General features: G+C 43.4%; 1 protein-coding gene across 3 annotated transcripts in view; it reads right to left on the bottom strand.

Annotated features, from left to right (window-relative positions):
• LOC144479405 (scaffold attachment factor B1-like) overlaps window positions 1-21,905 on the bottom strand; it is a 96,554-nt gene that overhangs the window by 32,379 nt on the left and 42,270 nt on the right. For all 3 annotated transcript variants that reach the window (XM_078198035.1, XM_078198037.1, XM_078198038.1), the window contains 4 exons: window positions 16,729-16,878; window positions 15,669-15,787; window positions 12,313-12,437; window positions 3,427-3,470 (listed from right to left, as the gene is read on the bottom strand). In XM_078198035.1, the coding sequence (XP_078054161.1) occupies window positions 3,427-3,470; window positions 12,313-12,437; window positions 15,669-15,787; window positions 16,729-16,878 (438 nt within the window). The remainder of the gene's footprint in view (window positions 1-3,426; window positions 3,471-12,312; window positions 12,438-15,668; window positions 15,788-16,728; window positions 16,879-21,905) is intronic.

The raw sequence follows: 21,905 nt of genomic DNA, 5'->3' as shown, positions 1-21,905 counted from the left end.
ACCTCCCTTGTACAAAACCATGCTGTCTATCGCTAATGAGGTTATTCAGTTCTAAATGCGCATATATCCTATCTCTAAGAATCTTCACGGACGTCATGCTCACCGGCCTATAATTACTTGGGTTATCCTTGCTACCCTTCTTAAATAACGGGACCACATTTGCTATCCTCCAATCCTCTGGGACCTCACCTGTGTCCAGCGAAGAGACAAAGATTTCTGTTAGAGGCCCAGCAATTGCCTCTCTCGCCTCCCTGAGGAGTCTAGGATAGATGCCATCCGGCCCTGGGGATTTGTCTGTCTTAATGTTTCCTAAAAAACCTAACACTTCCTCCCTTGTAATTGAGATTTTTTCTAACGGGTCAACACATCTCTCTGAGAAACTCCCAGTCAACATGTCCCTCTCCTTTGTGAGTACTGATGCAAAGTATTTGTTTAGGATCTCACCTACTTCCTTTGGTTCTAAGCATAATTCCCCTCCTTTGTCCCTGAGAGGTCCGATTCTTTCCCTAACAACCCTCTTGTTCCTAACGTATGTATAAAATGCCTTAGGATTCTCCTTAATCCTGTCTGCCAAGGACATTTCGTGACCCCTTTTTGCCCTTCTAAGTCCCTGTTTGAGTTCTTTTCTACTTTCTCTGTATTCCTCCAGTGCTCCATCTGTTTTTAGCTGCCTGGACCTCATGTATGCCTCTTTTTTCTTTTTGATTAGACCCACAATTTCCCTGGTTATCCACGGCTCCCGAATCCTACCTTTCCTATCCTTCCTCTTTACAGGCACATGCCTGTCCTGCAGTCCTATCAATTGCTATTAAAAGTAACCTATAGAATTCTCTACCCCAGAGGGCTGGGAGGCTCAGTCATTGAGCATATTCAAGGCAGAGATTGGTAGATTCCTACATGTTGAAGATATCATGGGATATGGGGATAGTGTGGGAAAATGGCACGAAGGGAGATGATGAGTGATAATCTAGATGAATGGAAGAACAGGCTGAAGGGGCCAAACGGCCTACTATTTCCTACATTCCGATATGAAGGCAAGTTTGTTCCTTCTTGAGTCCAACTAAACAACATACTATTGACATAGATTCTGCCCTAACCTCTAACCCTGGAAGTGCCAACACTCCACAACTGAGTGGAGGATTGGGAAATCTTTAAAGGTCAACAGAAAGCCACAAAGAAAGCTATAAAGAAAAGATAGATTATGAGAGTAAACTAGCTCAGAATATAAAAACAGATAGCAAATGGTCCTACAAATATATAAATAAAAATGGAGAGGCTAAGGTAAACATTGATCCTTTAGAGGATGAGAAGGGGGATTTAATAACGGGAATTGAGGAAATGGCCGAGATATTGAACAGGCATTTTGTGTTGGTCTTCACAGTGGAAGACGCAAATAATATGCCAAAGACTGATGACAAGGCGGCTATGGTAGATGAGGATCTAGAAACGACCGTTATCACTAAAGAAGCAGTGTTAGGTAAGCAAATGGGGTTAAAGTTAGACAAGTCTCCTGGCCCTGATGCAATGCATCCCAGGGTACTAAAAGAGACGGCTGGGGAAATAGCAAATATGCTTGTGGCAATTTACCAAAATCTGCTGGACTCTGGAGCAGCTCCAGTAGATTGGAAATAGCAAGTGTGACGCCACTGTTTAAAAAAGGAGATAGTCAAAAGGAGAGTAACTACAGGCCGGTTAGCTTAACTTCTGTAGTGGGGAAAATGCTTGAATCTATCATCAAGGAAGAAATAGTGAGACATCTGTTTAGAAACTGTTTCACTGGGAAGACAGCATGGGTCCATGAAAGGCAAGTCATGTTTAACTAATTTAGTAGAATTCTTTGAGAAAATTATGAGCATGGTGGCAGTGGGGAACTGGTGGATGCGGTGTATTTGAATTTCCAGAAGACATTCGACAAGGTGCCGCACAAAAGGCTGCTGCATAAGATAAAGGTGCACGGCGTTACAGGTAATGTATTAGCATGGATAGAGGATTGGTTAACTAACAGAAAGCAAAGAGTGTGGATAAATGGGTGTTTTTCAGTGTTGGGACTGCAATTGTTTACAATTTTCATCGATGATTTGGAGTTGGGGACCAAGTGCAGTGTGTCAAAGTTCACAGATGACACTAAGATGAGTGGCAGGGCAAGTGTGCAGAGGACGCTGAAAGTCTGCAAAGGGATATAGATAATCTAAGTGAGTGGGCAAAGATCTGGCAGATGAGTACAATGTTGGTAAATGTGAGGTCATCCATTTTGGTAGGAAAAACAGCAAAATGGACTATTATTTAAATTGTAAAGAATTGCAGCATTCTGCTGTGTAGAGGGACCTGGGTGTCCTTGTGCAGGAATCTCAGGGAGTTGGTTTGCAAATGCAGCAGGTAATTAAGAAGGCAAATGGAATTTTGTCCTTCATTGCTAGAGAGATGGAGTTTAAAAACAGCGAGGTTATGTTGCAGCTACATAAGATGCTGGTGAGGTCACACCTGGAGTAGTGTACAATTTTGGTCTCCTTACTTGAGAAAGGATGTACTGGCACTGGAGGAGGTGCCGAGGAGATTCACTAGGTTGATTCCGGAGAATGAGGAGACTGGGACTATACTCATTAGAATTTAGAAGAATGAAGGGGGACCTTATCGAAACATATAAAATTATGAAGGGAATAGATAAGATAGAACCGGCGAGGTTATTTCCACTCGCATGTGAAACTAGAACTAGGGGGCATGGCCTCAAAATAAGAGGGAGCAGATTTAGGACTGAGTTGAGGAGGACCTTCTTCACCCAAAGGGTTGTGAATCTGTGGAATTCCCTGCCCAGTGAAGCAGTTGAAGCTACCTCATTGAATGTTTTTACGGCAAAGATAGATATTTGAATAGTAAAGGAATTAAGGGTTATGATGAGCGGGTGGGTAGGTGGAGCTGAGTCCACAAAAAGATCAGCCATGATATTATTGAATGGCGGAGCGGGATCGACGGGCCAGATGGCCTACTCCTGCTCCTGGTTCTTATGAATATACAATTTGTAAGGGATATTAGTTTCGAGTCTTCATAACAGAACATTTCTTTTGAAAAGTCAAATCAGAAACAAACCATAATGATATTTTTTTTAAAAACTGACTTTTGGGGAAAGAATCAAACAAATACAGACTGTGCCACACAGCGCTTGACCTGGGAAACCCTGGTCCCAAAGATGACACTTTAATTGGTCAGTCCAAAACAAACACAAGGTGTTTCAATTACTGAAGCTACTCAAAGCATCAAAGTGATGGTTCTCAACACTTCAAATCAGGAACTACAGTGACAGGGAAGCAAGTATGTTTCTCACTTCTTTCAGCTGCTGCACACTACAATCCAGACCAGTAACAAAGGCCCTTTGCATTCAGCTGCTGTAACTGTAAAACCAGAGTGCTTTCACACAGCTCAGAAACCTACCCTCCTTCTTTCTCCACTTCTCCTCCTCATTGAGCCTCGACTTCCTGGAGAAAAATCAGAAAGGAAAGCACTCATTGAAAATTAATTAAAAGCTGTCCACTCAAATCTTGACTTATCATATCTATTGGGCATAGGTGATGGGCTGCAAATTAACAGCCTCAAAATAATTCGATTTTTGTTAGAAGTGCAAGTTAGTCAGTCTGGAGGGTGGAATACAGTGATGTCCCCCAGAGCTCAGAATTCAGGTTACTTTTTTTTTTACATACACATTAATGGCTTGGACTTGGGTAAACAGAGTAGAACTCAAGTTTACATATGATAGAATACACAGAAATATAGCAAACAGTGAGGACTTGAACAGACATCAAGACACTGGCAATCTGGTAAAATGGGCAGAAATAGGTGGTGAAATTTAACACGAGAAGCATGAAGTTTAGTAGGAAGAATGGAGAGGCTATACAAACTAAATGGTTAAATTTTAAAAGGGGATGCAGGAAGACAGATGTGGGGGTTCACATGCACTAATCTTTGAAGGTTGACTTTGAGGCTCAAAAAAATATGGGATTCTTGGCTTTCTTTACTAAGAATGTTAAACAAAGTAAAGATATCATGCTTCTTTAATAACATCCCCCAAACCTGAAACCTCTTTTGATCACTTGGAAGCACAATGGCAACAGTAAAATCTGTTCTGACAATATCTTATTGTAAGGAGTCTAACAACACCAGGTTAAAGTCCAACAGGTTTATTTGGTAGCAAACGTCACATCATGACCAATATCTTATTGTAGCAGGGATATTGAAACCCCTGCTTAAGGGGTTAGTTAGGGACCATACCAAAGGTATCACAATGTGCCTTCTACATATATTATGTGAAGGTATCATAAGAACATAAGAAATAGGAGCAGGAGTAGGCCATCTAGACCCTCAAGCCTGCTCCGCCATTCAATAAGATCATGGCTGATCTGATAGTGGGTTTAGTTACACTTATCCGCCCACTCCCCATAACCCTTAATTCCCTTAATGGTTAAAAATCTATCTGTGACTTAAACACATTTAACGAGGTAGCCTCTACTGCTTCATTGGGCAGAGAATTCCAAAGATTCACTATCCTCTGGGAGAAGAAGTTCCTCCTCAACTCTGTTCTAAATTGACTCCCCCGTATTTTGAGGCTATGCCCCCTAGTTCTTGTTTCCTTTCTAAGTGGAAATAACCTCGCTGCTTCTACCCTGCCTAGCCCCTTCATTATCTTATATGTCTCTATAAGATCTCCCCTCAACCTTCTAAACTCCAATGAGTACAGGCCCAGTCTACTCAATCTCTCCTCATAAGCTAACCCCCTCATCTCCGGAATCAACCTGGTGAATCTTCTCTGTACCCCCTCCAAAGCTAATATATCCTTTCTTAAATAAGGGGACCAAAATTGTACACAGTACTCTAGGTGCGGCCTCACCAGTACCCTGTACAGTTGTAGCATGACCGCCCTGCTTTTATACTCCATCCCTCTCGCGATAAAGGTCAACATTGCATTTGCCTTCTTGATTACCTGCTGCACCTGCAAACTGAGTTTTTGTGATCCATGCACAAGGACCCCCAGGTTGTAATTTTTCACCATTTAAACAATAGTCCATTTTACTATTATTCCTTCCAAAGTGGATAACCTCACACTTACCAACGTCATACTCCATCTGCCAGATCCTTGCCCACTCACTTAGCCTATCCAAATCTCTCTGCAGACTCTGTGTCCTCCACGCAATTTGCTTTCCCACTCATCTTTGTGTCATCCGCAAACTTTGTGACCCTACACTCGGTCCCCTCCTCCAGATCGTCTATGTATATGGTAAATAGTTGAGGCCCCAACACTGATCCCTGCGGCACGCCACTAGTCACTGATTGCCAACCGGAAAAGCACCCATTTATTCCGACTCTCTGCTTTCTGTTAGATAGCCAATCCTCAATCCACGCTAACACTTTACCCCCAACTCCGTGTACCTTTATCTTATGCAGCAACCTTTTGTGAGGCACCTTATCGAATGCCTTCTGAAAATCTAAATACACCACATCCACCGGTTCCCCTCTGTCAACCGCACTCGTTATATCCTCAAAAAATTCCAGTAAATTAGTCAAACATGACTTTCCCTTCATGAATCCATGCTGCGTTTGCTTGATTGAACCATTCTTTTCCAGGTGTCCTGCTATTTCTTCCTTAATGATAGATTCCAGCATTTTCCCAACTACGGATGTTAAGCTAACCGGCCTGTAGTTACCTGCCTTTGTCTACCTCCTTTTTTAAACAGTGGCGTTACATTAGCTGTTTTCCAAACAGCTGGCACCTCCCCAGAGTCCAGTTTAAGTATCGTTTATTAACCACATATATAATGGAATTTTAACAAGTATTATAACTTTGAAATGTAGTTTTGAAGGTATTTGTGAGCTTTGGTCAAAAACAATTGCCCCACGGTGTAATGGGAAAAAGTGAAATCAGACAGACTGCATTCGCTGGTAACAATAGGATACAGAATTATTAAAGTCCTTGCAGCTGGAGAATTGCTGAGATTATCAATGAATAGAAGTGTTCAAGTGCTAATTGCAATGAATGGAAATATTCAGCTTTTGCTGATAAAGGTATGGCCAGCCAGATAGGGAAAGTGACTATTTATCAATTCTCATGGTCTGACACCAGCCTGATGTACGTAAGCAGGTTGCTAAGTGATAGAGGAAGGGCTTTGGGTCCAATTAGCCAATGAATTCCTAATTATGCCAGGAGCAGAATGCTATTGGCCAAGGTAAATGTGTATTAATATAATTGGACCATCCAGTCAGTATGACAGATTGGGCAGGGAATATACAAACTTTCAAAAATGGTATATCATTTGTGCTCATGTGATGTAACTTTAGAGAGAAGTTGGAATCCTTCCTGCATCTCTCTTCCAATACATATTGGTCAAATAAAAACACATCTTTCAATCAGGACAGTGAGTTTGAGAGTCTTTGATTTTAGCAATACATAGCCTCAAAAGAAAATCCCCGTCAACACTTATCAATTAGGTACACAACAATGGACAGATGGCTGGGATCCTATGAATAGGAGATCACTCACACCCTTGAGCCTGTCCTGCCATTCACTGGGATTAGGGCTGATCTGTATTTTAACTTAACCTACCTAGCTTAAATCTGGAAACTTTAATATTCTTTACCAAAATCTAACAATGTGCGTTTAAATTTCCAACTGATCTAGTTACAGCAGCTGTATGAAGAATGGCTTCTGACATCATCCTGAAACAGCCCCAGCTCAAATTTTGAGATTATGCCGAAATGGTCGGGATTTTCCACCAGAGAAATTAGTTTCTCTCTGAGTTGTCCAATCAAACAATTTTATCTTAAAACCTCAACAAGACCACCCCTTGATTTTCTATATTCAAAGAAATAAAACCCTCCTCATAATTCACATCATTCAAACATGTTATTTCAACTTATACCATAACAAAAGTTCAGCTACAATATCAGATTTTATTTTTACCAACAATGGAGAAAACCCCATTTGACCTTCCTGCGGGAACTGGATGATTATATTTAGGAGACCCATTACTTTGGCTGCAGAAACTACACAGAATTGGTTCTCTGCTGATTTTCTCCCCAATTACAAGTAGTAATTGGGGAGAAAGAAATTGGGGCGGTACGGTAGCACAATGGTCAGCACTGGTGCTTCACAGCGCCAGTCACCTGGGTTCGATTCGCAGCTTGGGTCACTGTATGTTTAGAGTTTGCACGTTCTCCTCATGTCTGCGTGGGTTTCCTTCGGATGCTCCAGTTACCTCCCACATTCTGAAAGGCATGCTGGTTAGATGCATTGACCCGAACAGGTGCCATGCTGTGGTGGCTGGGGGAATTTCACAGTAACTTCATTGCAGTGTTAATATGTAAGCCTTATTTGTGACTATTAAATAAACTTTAAAACTTTAACTTTAATTCATTGCTTGGGTCAATGTCTGTGTGGAGTTTGCACGTTCTCCCCATGTCTGCGTGGGTTTCCTCCCACAATCTGAAAAATTTGTTGGTCAGGTGGATTGGCCTTGCTAAATTCCCCCTCAGTGTACTCGCACAGGCACCGGAGTGTGGCCATGAGGGGATTTTCACAGTAACTTCATTGCAGTGTTAAGGTAGCCTACTTGTGACTAATAAATAAAGTTTACTTTACTGGTTGGCTACCTACTTTTCTCCACTATTGGAAAATGTACACTCATGTGCACTTCACCACTGGTATTAGTTTATATATTTAGGCAGGCTACTCCACTATCTAACCCACTTTATTTCAGCTTCTCAATTAGTTCACTTTATCCAAATTGCTGCTCTCAACTTAACTAATAAAGGAGCAGATATCAATGGGATCAACTAACGCAATATAGTACAATCATGGTTTACTAAGGAGGTTGAATCTCTTGTGAAGAGGAAGAAGGAAACTTATGTTAAGATGAGACGTGAAGGCTCAGTCAGGGCGCTTGAGAGTTACAAGTTAGCCAGGAAGGACCTAAAGAAAGAGTTAAGAAGAGCCAGGAGGGGACATGAGAAGTCTTTGGCAGGTAGGATCAAGGAAAACCCTAAAGCTTTCTATAGGTATGTCAGGAGTAAAAGAATGACTAGGGTAAGATTAGGGCCAGTCAAGGACAGTAGTGGGAAGTTGTGCGTGGAGTCTGAAGAGATAGGAGAGGCACTAAATGAATATTTTTCGTCGGCATTCACACCGGAGAGGGACAGTGTTGTCGAGGGGAGTACTGAGATGCAGGCTGTTGGACTGGATGGGATTGATGTTCATAAGGAGGACGTGTTAGCAATTCTGGAAAGGGTAAAAATAGATAAGTCCCCTGGGCCGGATGGGATTTATCCTAGGATTCTCTGGGAGGCCAGAGAGGAGATTGCAGAGCCTTTGGCTCTGATCTTTGGGTCGTCATTGTCTACAGGAACAGTGCCAGAAGACTGGAGGATAGCAAATGTTGTCCCCTTGTTCAAGAAGGGGAGTAGGGACAACCCTGGTAATTATAGACCGGTGAGCCTTACTTCTGTTGTGGGCAAAGTATTGGAAAGGATTATAAGAGATAGGATTTATAATCACCTAGAAAGGAATAATTTGATTAGGGATAGTCAGCACGGTTTTGTGAAGGGTACGTCGTGCCTCACAAACCTTATTGAGTTCTTTGAGAAGGTGACCAAAGAGGTGGATGAGGGTAAAGCGGTTGATGTGGTGTATATGGATTTCAGCAAAGCGTTTGATAAGGTTCCCCATGGTATGCTTTTGCAGAAAATACGGATACATGGGATTGAGGGTGATTTAGTGGTTTGGATCAGGAATTGGCTAGCTGTAAGAAAACAAAGGGTGGTGGTTGATGGGAAATATTTATCCTGGAGTTCAGTTACTAGTGGTGTACCGCAAGGATCTGTTTTGGGGCCACTGCTGTTTGTCATTTTTATTAATGACTTGGATGAGGGCGTGGAAGGATGGATTAGTAAATTTGCGGATGACACTAAAGTCGGTGGAGTTGTAGACAGTGCGGAGGGAAGAGGCAGGTTACAGAGGGACATAGATAAGCTGCAGAGCTTGGCTGAGAGGTGGCAAATGGAGTTTAATGCGGAAAAGTGTGAGGTGATTCACTTTGGAAGGAGTAACAGGAATACAGAGTACTGGGCTAATGGTAAGATACTTGGTAATGTGGATGAACAGAGAGATCTGGGTGTCCATGTGCATAGATCCCTGAAAGTTGGCACCCAGGTTGATAGGGTGGTTAAGAAGGCGTACGGTGTGTTAGCTTTTATTGGTAGAGGGATTGAGTTTCGGAGGTCATGCTGCAACTGTACAAAACTCTGGTGCGGCCGCATTTGGAGTATTGCGTACAGTTCTGGTCGCCGCATTATAGGGAGGATGTGGAAGTGTTGGAAAGGGTGCAGAGGAGATTTACCAGGATGTTGCCTGGTATGGTGGGAAAATCGTATGAGGAAAGGCTGAGGGGCTTGAGGTTGTTTTCGTTAGAGAAGAAGAAGGTTAAGAGGTGACTTAATAGAGGCATACAAGATGATCAGAGGATTAGATAGGGTGGATAGTGAGAGCCTTTTTCCTCGGATGGTGTTGGCTAGCACGAGGGGACATAGCCTTAAATTGAGGGGTGAGAGATATAGGACAGATGTTAGAGGTAGGTTCTTTACTCGGAGAGTAGTAAGGGCGTGGAATGCCCTGCCTGCAGCAGTGGTGGACTCGTCAACGTTGAGATCGTTCAAGTGGTTATTGGATAAACATATGGATGATGTTGGAATAGTGTAGATTAGAGGGGCTTTAGATTGGTACCACTGGTCGGCGCAACATCGAGGGCCGAAGGGCCTGTACTGCGCTGTAATGTTCTATCTAAAAGGCACAAGTCAGGAAATTGGTGGAATCCCCTCTTCTTGTTTGGATGCATGCAACTCCAAAGAACATGCAGAAGCTCAACATCAGGTTGATGTTGATTAGATTGATTGGCCATGCTAAAATTGCCCCTTAGCGTCCTGAGATGCGTAGGTTAGAGGGATTAGTGGGTAAATATGTAGGGATATAGGGGTAGGGCCTGGGTGGGATTGTGGTCGGTGCAGACTCGATGGGCCAAATGGCCTCTTTCTGCACCGCAGTGTTTCTATGATCATTCAGGCCAAAACAGTGGTCTTGAACAGTACTTCATCCTCTTACACTGTGCCAACACTGGCATACTGTCGCTGCAGTGTGCTCAGATGACAGCATGTACTGCAGCAACTTGCCAAACTCCTGCGACAACACGCTTGTAACCAGCAAACCCCAGCAATTTAGACAAGCAGCAGTTGCTTGAGAAGCTCACTACCTCCACTTCACACACAATTGTCATGTGGGCATGTTAGTGATGCTCCTTCTTCATAGCTGGGTCAAAAGATTGGAATTCTTGGTTATTTCATGTTAATTGGGTTTAATTGTATGCATACTGACATACGAATCAGGAGTAGGCCACTCCACCTCTTGAGCCTGCTTCATCATTCAAAAAGAATCAACTTTACATTCTCACCTACCCCAGGTAACTTTTCACTCCTTGCATATCAAGAATCCATCGACCTCTGCATTAAAATATTCAAAGATTCTGCTTCTTCCATCTTTTGAGGAAGTGTTCCAAAGACTCACGACCATCTGAGAGAAAATATTTCTTCTCATCCCCATCTTAAGTGGGTGACACCTTATTTTTAAATAGTGGCCCCTTGTTCTAGGATCTCCCACAAGAGGAAAACATCCTTTCCACATCCTGGCTAGAATTTTACTGGCACACAGATCCTCAGGCAGGATCTTACGAGCTTTGGGTGGGCGAGACAGTAAAATTCCGGTACCTGTCTCAATCAGGTTACCGCTTACTTTTCTAAATTCCAGATATAGATGGTGGGCACTAACTGCTGCCCCTATAAAAAGGCACAGATTAAAACGGTCAAGGGTTGGGTAAGGGAATGCATTTTGGAATGTGCTTCTCTACAAATAAATGCTTGTAAAGGTATGTCAAGGTTGGCTCAATTTCTATCATTCACCACCCAGCTTTCTGGAATATAACACTCCCGAGCTAACAGCATTGCAAGAGCATTCTCTGAACACAATTCATGAAGCTTCGCCACCACCTTCTCAAGGACACCTACAGATCGCCAATAAATATTTCCCTTCCTGCCACAGTCACATCCTGAAAATGAAAAAAGGCCAGATACAGAGAAAACTCAAATGGGTTACCCTAATTGTACCATTGCAGTACTTCCATTCCCCATCCTGGCCCTCTCTTTAATGTTTTGTGAAGTTACAGATTTGTTCAACTTTGGCCACATTTGCGCTCTGGGTTTCTATGCATTTATTCACGAAGGATAAAAATAATTGCATTGAGGCACCAGACCTCAGCAAAGACATGCTAGTCTGATACCTTGAAAACCTCAGACAAAAGATGAAATTACAATTACAGCATTCATTAAACTGGCTAATATTTGCTTGAATTTAGACTGTCGAGGGGTGATCCAACCAAGATATTTAGTACTGAAGGATTCAATAAGACAGATAAAGAACTATTTTCTTTAACGGGCAAATCCAAAAGATGAGAGCATTCTAAAATTAGAGCTCGACTATCTAGGTCTTTCTCACATCAGAACACACTATTTCACACAAAGGGTAGCGCATATCTGAAAATGTCTTTAACTCCCACCCTGATTAAAAAAGCTGTCGTTGCTGGGGATCGGTGGAAATTGAAGTCCAAGATAGCTAAGGGTTTCATTTGCTAAGAGGATCAGTGTTATGGTACCAAGGTAAAGAAATGGAGTTAAGCTAAAGTTCAGCCATCAATGGGTGGCACGGTGGCACAGTGGTTAGCACTGCTGCTTCACAGCTCCAGGGACCTGGGTTTGATTCCCGGCTCGAGTCACTGTCTATGGGGTTTGTACATTCTCCCCGTGTCTGCATGGGTTTCCTCCGGGTTCCTCCCACAGTCCAAAGATGGGCGGGTTAGGTTGATTGGCCATGCTAAATCGCCCCTTAGTGTGCCGGGATGCGTAGGTCAGAGGGATTAGCAGGTAAATATGTAGGGATACGGGGATAGGGCCTGGGTGGGAATATGGTCAGTGCAGACTCGATGGGCCAATGGCCTCTTTCTGCACTGTGCGGTTTCTATGATTCTAGTAACTGAGTGGTGGTGGTGGGGGGGTTCGAATGACAAGAGGGGCCAAGTGGCCTACTCTGGTTTTTGCGTTTCATTAATGACCTTTACCGGCAGTAGAGAGTTTAATCAATGAGTTTCAACTTCAATTAGAGTAAGCAGTAATGTGCCAACCCAATGCACTGCCAATCTAACTTGCCACATGCTTATTTTCCTCAACCTCTCGTACTTGAGTGTGATCTGTATCTGCCATCGTCCTTTTCTCTCCTTCTGTCTTTCCTCTCATCCTCCTCCAGTTTTTTGGAGCCTCCTCGGTTGTCATTTCTGTCATCCTTTTTTCCATTGACAGAAGACCTGAAATGGAATGGAATTGTTTAAGCAAGTCTCATTGACAGATATTTCAGATACTTTCTCTCAGTCAATGCATCATGTAAAGGCGGAGGAGGGTAACACATTTCAGATGCAATATTGAGCTTATTGATAATTTAGTGGCAGAATAGCATTGATTGAAAGTTCTCTGAGTAAAATGTGCAAGCTACTTCATAGGAACTTTATCAAACAAAATTTAACAAACTAAATGAGTAGGACAGGCGAGTACAAAGTTGGGTTTTAAGGAGCATCTTAAAGAAGGAAAAAGAACAGGGAAGTAGAGAGGCGGAGAAGATTAGGGAGAGAACTCCAGTTTACTATTCAGATAGCTGGAAGCACATTCACCAACCATGAAGTGATAAAGATCAGGGTTTCACTAAATGCCAGAAATGGAGGTGTGCACAACTATCAACAGTTAATAGAAGGTAGGGAGATGCAAGACCATGGAACAGTTTGAAAACTAGGATAAGATTTTTAACATAGAGGCCAGAGGGAGCCATTATAGGTCAGCAAGGTAGTGATGAATGCACAGGAGATCACAGTAAAACTTCCCTATCCGATACATGTTTGTTCTGCAAAGTCCCTGGATAGCAATCAGGCTCGGGACCACACGTTAATTCCTTTTCTCACTCGCCATAGGTAAAACTGTTATTAGTGGTACTTTACTCCAGCTGGGATTGGCTGGCTCAAAATTGGGCTTTAAACCTCAGATCTTACCTGTCTGTAAGCAGAGTTAGTCACTGGATAAGTTCGCTGTCACTTCTGAGAGATCCTGTATTGTTGGGTTCATGGGTTTTCATGGGCTGAGGCGGAGGACTGTAATTCCTGGCATGCCCAGAAGTTCAACAGTGCAAGAGTGGGGAGTGACAGGCCACATATGTTCCATTGCAGCTTTTCCTCACAGCTGCGTGGGATTAGTTTGAAGTGTTTTGTTTGCTGGAGACTTCAAGCTGAGAACCTGTTTCAAATCACATTGAGTTCCGATGGCAGTCAGAGACCATCCGCCTCTAGGCCCTACCTCAGAACAGAAGTTGCAGGACTCGGCCTTCCTGACAATAGTGGACAAGTGCGAAGAATGGCGTGAAAACAATGATCATGGGCTGGAGTACATGAGCCCACATGACAGGAGTCAGGAGCAGAAGAGGAGGAAGGTCAGCTCCACACAGTTGAAGTCAGCTCCATGCTGCTGAGAGCGCCAAGGCTCTGAGACTGCAGGTGACGCATTCGCTCGTTGCAGCTGGGGAGATTAGAGTTCAGTAAAACTCAGTGGCAGCTCTGTGAACCTGGCTGTTGGGGCAAAGAGAAGGCCAGAAACAGTGGTGTCATGCTCAAGTAGCTAGAGAGCAGGAATTGTGCTGGTAATCATATGCTGGGGTACAACGTTGGGAATCTAGTGGTCGCAGTCTAGGAAAAGTAACTGAGAAACTGGGAGGTGAGCAGATGTTGGGCAGCCCAAGTTGGAGAGACTGTTGAGGAAAATCATTAGCTGTGTTGTTGAAAGAGAGCTGAAATCCCTTGTGAGGAGGAGCGGAGTTTAAAAGATTTCATGGCTCAGTGATTGCTGATGTCAGGGTAGGTTCCTGAGAAATTCATGGGATGCGTTTTTGGTTGTTTCTGCCATTTAATGTGCAATTGGTGTGTTCGACCACAGCATGCCTATTAATTATATTCATAGAAATCATAGGAGCGTTTTATACTCTCCGGCCTTTACACTACCACTGTCCCAGTCTACATTTGGATCATTAAAGTCCCCCTTTATAACTACCCTATAATGTTTCAGCTCTGTAATTTCCCTGCATCCTTCTCACTAGTTGGCTGTCTATAGGCTACACCAAACAATGCAACTACACTGTCTGTTCCTTAGCTCCAGCCAAATTGATTCTGTCTTTGAACCCCCGGGACATCCTCCTTCGCCAACACCGCAGAACCATCCTCCTCCTTTCCTATCTTTTCTGAACATCTCGTACCCAGGTGTTACTACTATTATCGTATGCGCTGATGAACAGCTAGATGCCAATTTTGAATGTCTTCAGCCAGTTGGTAACCTCATCAGCCTTGGTCAGGGCAGCGAGACCGCCACTGAAGCATAGACCGGGGCTCTTGCCGATCACATACACCATGGTTTGAACTTCACCACAGTTGCAAACTATGGTGCAGCAAACCCAGTCCTGCCCTTTCTTGGGTCAGGTATCAAAGGGATTTGGACAGACTAAATAAATCATAGAAATCATAGAAACCCTACAGTACAGAAAGAGGCCATTCGGCCCATCGAGTCTGCACCGACCACAATCCCACCCAGGCCCTACCCCCATATCCCTACATATTTTACCCACTAATCCCTCTAATCTAAGCATCCCAGGACACTAAGGGGCAATTTTAGCATGGCCAATCAACCTAACCCGCACATCTTTGGACTGTGGGAGGAAACCGGAGCACCCGGAGGAAACCCACGCAGACACGAGGAGAATGTGCAAACTCCATACAGACAGTGACCCAAGCCGGGAATCGAACCCAGGTCCCTGTAGCAGTGAAGCAGCAGTGCTAACCACTGTGCTACCGTGCCGCCCCATATTCATGGCATGTTTGAGTATAAAACAGGTAGCACTGTCTGTGCTTTGCTGGCTTGTGTAGCGTAAAACCTTTTACCTTTGGTTAAAACTGAAATCTTGGGGCTTTATTCTCTAAGTAGCCGGGATTTCAAATTTTGTCGACTTGACAACAAAAGTTATTGGTCCCTAGGTGGATTCAAAGAATCATAGCATCTTACAGTGCAGAAGGAGGCCATTTGACCCATCAAGTCTGCACCGACCACAATCCCATTCAGGCCCTATCCCCAGAACCCCATGCATTACCCTAGCTAGTCCCCTGACACTAAGAGGCAATTGAGCATAGTCAATCCACCTAACCCGCACATCTTTGGACGGTGGAAGGAAACCGGAGCAGCTGGAGGAAAACCATGCAGACATGGGGAAAATGTGCAGACTCCACACAGGCAATCACCCAAGCCGGGAATCAAACCCGGCTCCCTGGCGCTGAGGCGCAGCACTTGTAATCACTGTGCTGCCAAAGCAAAGGTTTTGAAGGAAAATTATCGCTTATTTGACATGCGCTGGTCCCAGTGAATGCACAAATGATTAAAAAAACGTGAGGAACAACCATCTGAAGCTCAAATCTGCTTGGTAAAATCAGAGAGTAGCCTTCAGTAGAAGCACTTACTTGTCTCTAGGTTGATCTCCATCAGTCACACTTCTTCGGCTGGAACTCTGTTTGGAGACCTTCTTCACATTCCCTGCTTTCTGCTCTGCGCGCTTCTTACAGCCAGGTTCACTTTTGGCCTGAACACACAAACAGCACACTGCATTTTTATGGAACAGCAGTTGAAGCTGATTGTTCATCACGCATCACAGCCATTAATTCCATCTCCATGCGGAACCAACACCTCTCCAAATAAAATTATAAATCCAACATGTTAACTGGCTCCCATATGTATATAAAACTTCGCTTCCATCTACCTCCCTCTGCCCATGTTACTCAGCACTTGACTGTTCCTGCGATGCCTGTGACATTCACCACATTCACTCAGGAAAGCATCAGGTAATCTGTGCAAGAATACAGCAGGTGACTGGGAATGCCATGCATTTTTGGAAAAACTGAGAGAAAAGGTAATGTTTGGAATGGCTGCTTTCACCACTTAAGAAATTTTGTTGAACCCCTTTGTTCTTATGCATTTCAATACATTTAAGGCTGTTGATGCTTTTAAAATGTTTATTCCTATTGCTTATGTTTGCAGAAAAAACACTGACTTTTTAGAAAAATCACATGAATCTAAATAAAAAACTTAGTCATCACACATTTCTTCAAAATGAAGAAAAAACTGTCCATCTTAACTCTTCAAACAATGGACATTCTCAGACACAAACTTAAAGCTGAATTTCTTGGTTGTTCCACCCCAATTAACAGAACATGTAGATGTTTCTTTATTTAAACAGAGAAGCTCCACTCAGCTATCTGATGTATGAGAATTTACTTTTGTTTCACAAAGATCATAAGAAATGCTTAATATCAAGATGTACTTTTTTCTTGGTATTTATCACCTGATTTCTTGAGTCAGTTTGAACTGGTATGTGAAGAATGCCGGAATAAATTAGATGTTGAGACGCCAAATGATGGCAATAAACCAACAGCAAACATCATCTACAGATGCACGCAGCATTCAGCAAATTAAAAACCTCGGCATGCTTGCTCACAGTTCCTATTAGTACTTCTATGTGCTCACCATTTCTACAGTGATGGTTTGTCCGTTTAGTTCAGACTGATTCAGGGAATTGATGCTTTCTGTTGCCTCCTCAGGTGTCAACATGGTTATGAATCCATAGCAGCGTGCACCAGGATTACGAGCATCGGTTACCACTTTGGCACAAATAACCTGTAAGAATTATCAAGGGCAGGAGAGACTAGTTATGGAAATATTGTTACATTGTCATTTTTGGCTGGTTAAACGTTTACTTGCAAGTCAATATTTTATAGAAAGTAGATACTCAAGTTCTTCAAACAGCTGGACACATCCAACATTAACAGGTACAGGTGTAATCTCACCTTAAAGAACAGAGATTGAAGTTTGACAAATTTAAATTATTGCAGCCCGTCAAACAATGCTTTCATTTTTAATTAGCTAATGGCCAGTTTCCATGTTGAGATGTTTATGACAATATGCTCATGCACTGTAAACATATCCTTTCCAACCCTGTTGTCCTCAACAGCAACATTCCCCTCCATTCACCAATTTTAGCATGACTAATTATATGCATTTTATTATATCTCTAAGAAACAATTCAGAGTAGTCACATACAAGCAACCCCATCAGTCTTTTACCAATAATATTCTTTCAGCTTTCTTCAGGTTGCTTGCCACCTTCATAGAACATTACAGTGCAGTACAGGCCCTTCGGCCCTCGATGTTGCGTCGACCAGTGGAATCAACCTAAAGCCCCTCTAACCTACACTATTCCAATATCATCCATATGTTTATCCAATAACCACTTGAACGCTCTTAATGTTGACGAGTCCACTACTGCTGCAGGAAGGGCATTCCACGCCCTTACTACTCTCTGAGTAAAGAACCTACCTCTAACATCTGTCCTATATCTCTCACCCCTCAATTTAAAGCTATGTCCCCTCGTGTTAGCCATCACCATCCGAGGAAAAAGGCTCTCACTATCCACCCTATCTAATCCTCTGATCATCTTGTATGCCTCTATTAAGTCACCACTTAACCTTCTTCTCTCTAACGAAAACAACCTCAAGCCCCTCAGCCTTTCCTCATATGATTTTCCCACCATACCAGGCAACATCCTGGTAAATCTCCTCTGCACCCTTTCCAACACTTCCACATCTTTCCTATAATACAGCGACCAGAACTGTACGCCACACTCCAAATGTGGCCGCACCAGAGTTTTGTACAGTTGCAGCATGACCTCCTGGCTCCGAAACTCAATCCCTCTACCAATAAAAGCTAACACACCGTACGCCTTCTTAACAACCATATCAACCTGGGTGCCAACTTTCAGGGATCTATGCACATGGACACCCAGATCCCTCTGTTCATCCACACTACCAAGTATCTTACCATTAGCCCAGTACTCTGTATTCCTGTTACTCCTTCCAAAGTGAATCACCTCTCACTTTTCCGCATTAAACTCCATTTGCCACCTCTCAGCCCAGCTCTGCAGCTTATCTATGTCCCTCTGTAACCTGCCACTTCCCTCCGCACTGTCTACAACTCCATCGACTTTAGTGTCATCCACAAATTTACTTATCCGACCTTCCACGCCCTCATCCAGGTCATTAATAAAAATGACAAACAGCAGTGGCCCCAAAACAGATCCTTGCGGTACACCACTAGTAACTGAACTCCAGGATGAACATTTCCCATCAACCACCACCCTTTGTTTTCTTACAGTTAGCCAATTCCTGATCCAAACCACTAAATCACCCTCAATCCCATGTGTCCGTATTTTCTGCAAAAGCTTACCATGGGGAACCTTATCAAACGCTTTGCTGAAATCCATATACACCACATCAACCGCTTTACCCTCATCCACCTCTTTGGTCACCTTCTCAAAGAACTCAATAAGGTTTGTGAGGCACGACCTACCCTTCACAAAACCGTGCTGACTATCCCTAATCAAATTATTCCTTTCTAGGTGATTATAAATCCTATCTCTTATAATCCCTCTTTTTGTACAACCAGTAACTAAATCTGATCTCTTCTGTCCTTTCAATGCAGTAATGGAAAATGGACCCATTCCTGGTCTGAGAACCACTGGTTTCAAATGGAGCTCCTAAATTTGCCTCCCTCTTAATCTTTTCACAACTACAGCCCAAATCCATCCAACTGTTGAAATCTGATTCAAAATCCTCGAGCTCTTCTCATACTCCTGATTGCAGACATAAAAAGAATCTTCTTTCACCTTCAATATATCTCCATCAGAACCGTGTCAGTTTTATCAATGTTATCACATTCTCCCTCCAAGCTTTGGTTTCACTTCTCCACATTTTTAATGTGATAAAGAGCCAGGAATAAATGCACAGTCTGCTGCACGATCTCATTTTCTCCTTAACACCTCCAAATTATGAGATGCCTGCCCTCCAATTATCTTCTTACAATTTTAAAGATATATTGCCTAGTAAAGCCAGAAGCTTGATCTCACCTACCTGCTATGTTTTTGATTTCACTCCAGTACTCGTGTTGCAAAGGTGCCCCACATAATGGGCCTTCCCCCACTTCAACAATACTTAATGAATAAACTTCAAGGGATGATATTTAGTGTTTTGGTCTCACTAAGCTTCAAAACATGTCACAGATCTACAATTTTCATAAATAAGCTAAGTTACCTTTTTAAACTCCATTGTGGTTCATACAACAGTGGACATGAAACAATCACTGCTCTGCTTTACTCCTTGGCAGTTAATAAGAACATAAGAACATAAGAAATAGGAGCAGGAGTAGGCCATCTAGCCCCTCGAGCCTGCCCCGCCATTCACTAAGATCATGGCTGATCTGAAGTGGATCAGTTCCACTTACCCGCAGAGAATTCCAGAGATCCACCACCCTCTGAGAGAAGTTCCTCCTCAACTCTGTCCTAAACTGACCCCCCTTTATTTTGAGGCTGTGCCCTCTAGTTCTAGTTTCCTTTCTAAGTGGAAAGAATCTCTCCACCTCTACCTTATCCAGCCCTTTCATTATCTTATAGGTCTCTATAAGATCCCCCCTCAGCCTTCTAAATTCCAACGAGTACAAACCCAATCTGCTCAGTCTCTCCTCATAATCAACACCCCTCGTCTCTGGTATCAACCTGGTGAACCTTCTCTGCACTCCCTCCAAGGCCAATATATCCTTCCGCAAATAAGGAGACCAATACTGCACACAGTATTCCAGCTGCTGCCTCACCAATGCCCTGTACAGATGTAGCAAGACATCGCTGCTTTTATATTCTATCCCCCTTGCGATATAGGCCAACATCCCATTTGCCTTCTTGATCACCTGTTGCACCTGCAGACTGGGTTTTTGCGTCTCATGCACGAGGTAGCCTCCACCACTTCAGTGGGCAGAGAACTCCAGAGATTCACCACCCTCTGAGAGAAGAAGTTCCTCCTCAATTCTGTCCTAAACTGACCCCCCTTTATTTTGAGGCTGTGCCCTCTAGTTCTAGTTTCATTTCTAAGTGGAAAGAATCTCTCCACCTCTACCAGGTCCCTCTGCACAGCAGCATGTTGTAATTTCTTTCCATTTAGATAATAATCCAATTTGCTATTATTTCTTCCAAAGTGAATAACCTCGCATTTGTTAACGTTATACTCCATCTGCCAGATCCTTGCCCACTCACTCAGCCTGTCCAAATCTCTCTACAGACCTTCTACGCCCTCCACACGATTCACTTTTCCACTTATCTTTGTGTCATCTGCAAACTTTGTTACCCTACACTCAGTCCCCTCCTCCAGATCGTCTATATAAATGGTAAATAGTTGAGGCCCCAGTACCGATCCCTGCGGCACGCCACTAGTTACCATCCGCCAACCAGAAAAGCACCCATTTATTCCGACTCTCTGCTTCCTGTCGGATAGCCAATCCCCAATCCACGCTAACACCCTACCCCCAACTCCGTGTGACCCAATCTTCTTCAGCAACCTTTTGTGAGGCACCTTATCAAATGCCTTTTGGAAATCCAAAAACACCGCATCCACCGGTTCCCCTCCGTCAACCGCACTAGTCACATCTTCATAAAAATCCAACAAGTTCGTCAAGCATGACTTTCCCCTCATGAATCCATGCTGCGTCTGCTTAATCGAACCATTCTGATCCAGATGGCCTGCTATTTCTTCTTTAATGATGGATTCCAGCATTTTCCCAACTACAGACGTTAAGCTAACCGGCCTGTAGTTACCCGCCTTTTGTCTATTTCCTTTTTTAAACAGCGGCGTAACATTAGCCGTTTTCCAATCCGCCGGCACTACCCCAGAATCCAACGAATTTTGATAAATAACCACTAACGCATCCGCTATTACCTCTGACATTTCTTTCAGTACCCTGGGATGCATTCCATCTGGGCCCGGGGACTTGTCCACCTTCAGTCCCGTTAGTCTACCAAGCACTGCCTCCCTGGTAACATTAATTGTATTGAGTACCTCTCCTCCTACCGACCCTCTATCATTAATATTCGGTAAACTATCTGTGTCTTCCACCGTGAAGACCGACACAAAAAACTTATTTAAAGTTTCAGCCATTTCCTCATTTCCCACTATTAAATCCCCCCTCTCGTCCTCCAAGGGTCCAACATTCACTCTTGCCACTCTATTCCTTTTTATATATTTGTAAAAGCTTTTACTATCATTTTTTATATTTAGGGCTAGCCTAGCTTCATAACCTATCTTTCCTTTCTTTATCACTTTCTTAGTCGTTCTTTGTTGTTTCTTAAAGTTTTCCCAATCTTCCGATTCTCCACTATTTTTGGCCACTCTGTACGCATCGGTCTGTAATTTAATACTCTCCTTAATTTCCTTCGTTATCCACGGCTGGTTATCCCTCTCCGGCTATGTCGAGGGCATCTTGAAACCCATTGTACAAAGAACCCCCAGCTTTTGTCGCGACACTACAGACTTCCTACAGAAACTCAACACACATGGAGCAGTTGAACCAGGAGCACTCCTCGTCACAATGGATGTCTCGGCGCTCTACACCAGCATCCCCCACGATGATGGCATTGCTGCAACGGCCTCAGTACTCAATGCCATCAACTGCCAGTTTCCAGATGCAATTTTACAACTCATCCGCTTCATCCTGGACCACAATGTCTTCACCTTCAACAACCAGTTCTTCATCCAGACACACGGAACAGCCATGGGGACCAAATTCGCACCTCAATATGCCAACATCTTCATGCACAGGTTCGAAGAA

This window comes from Mustelus asterias, chromosome 26 (genome assembly GCF_964213995.1).
Source record: "Mustelus asterias chromosome 26, sMusAst1.hap1.1, whole genome shotgun sequence".
NCBI classification, from domain to species: Eukaryota; Metazoa; Chordata; class Chondrichthyes; order Carcharhiniformes; family Triakidae; genus Mustelus; species Mustelus asterias.
Note: the sequence above shows the minus strand (reverse complement) of the source record. Positions and strands in the feature narration are given on the sequence as shown.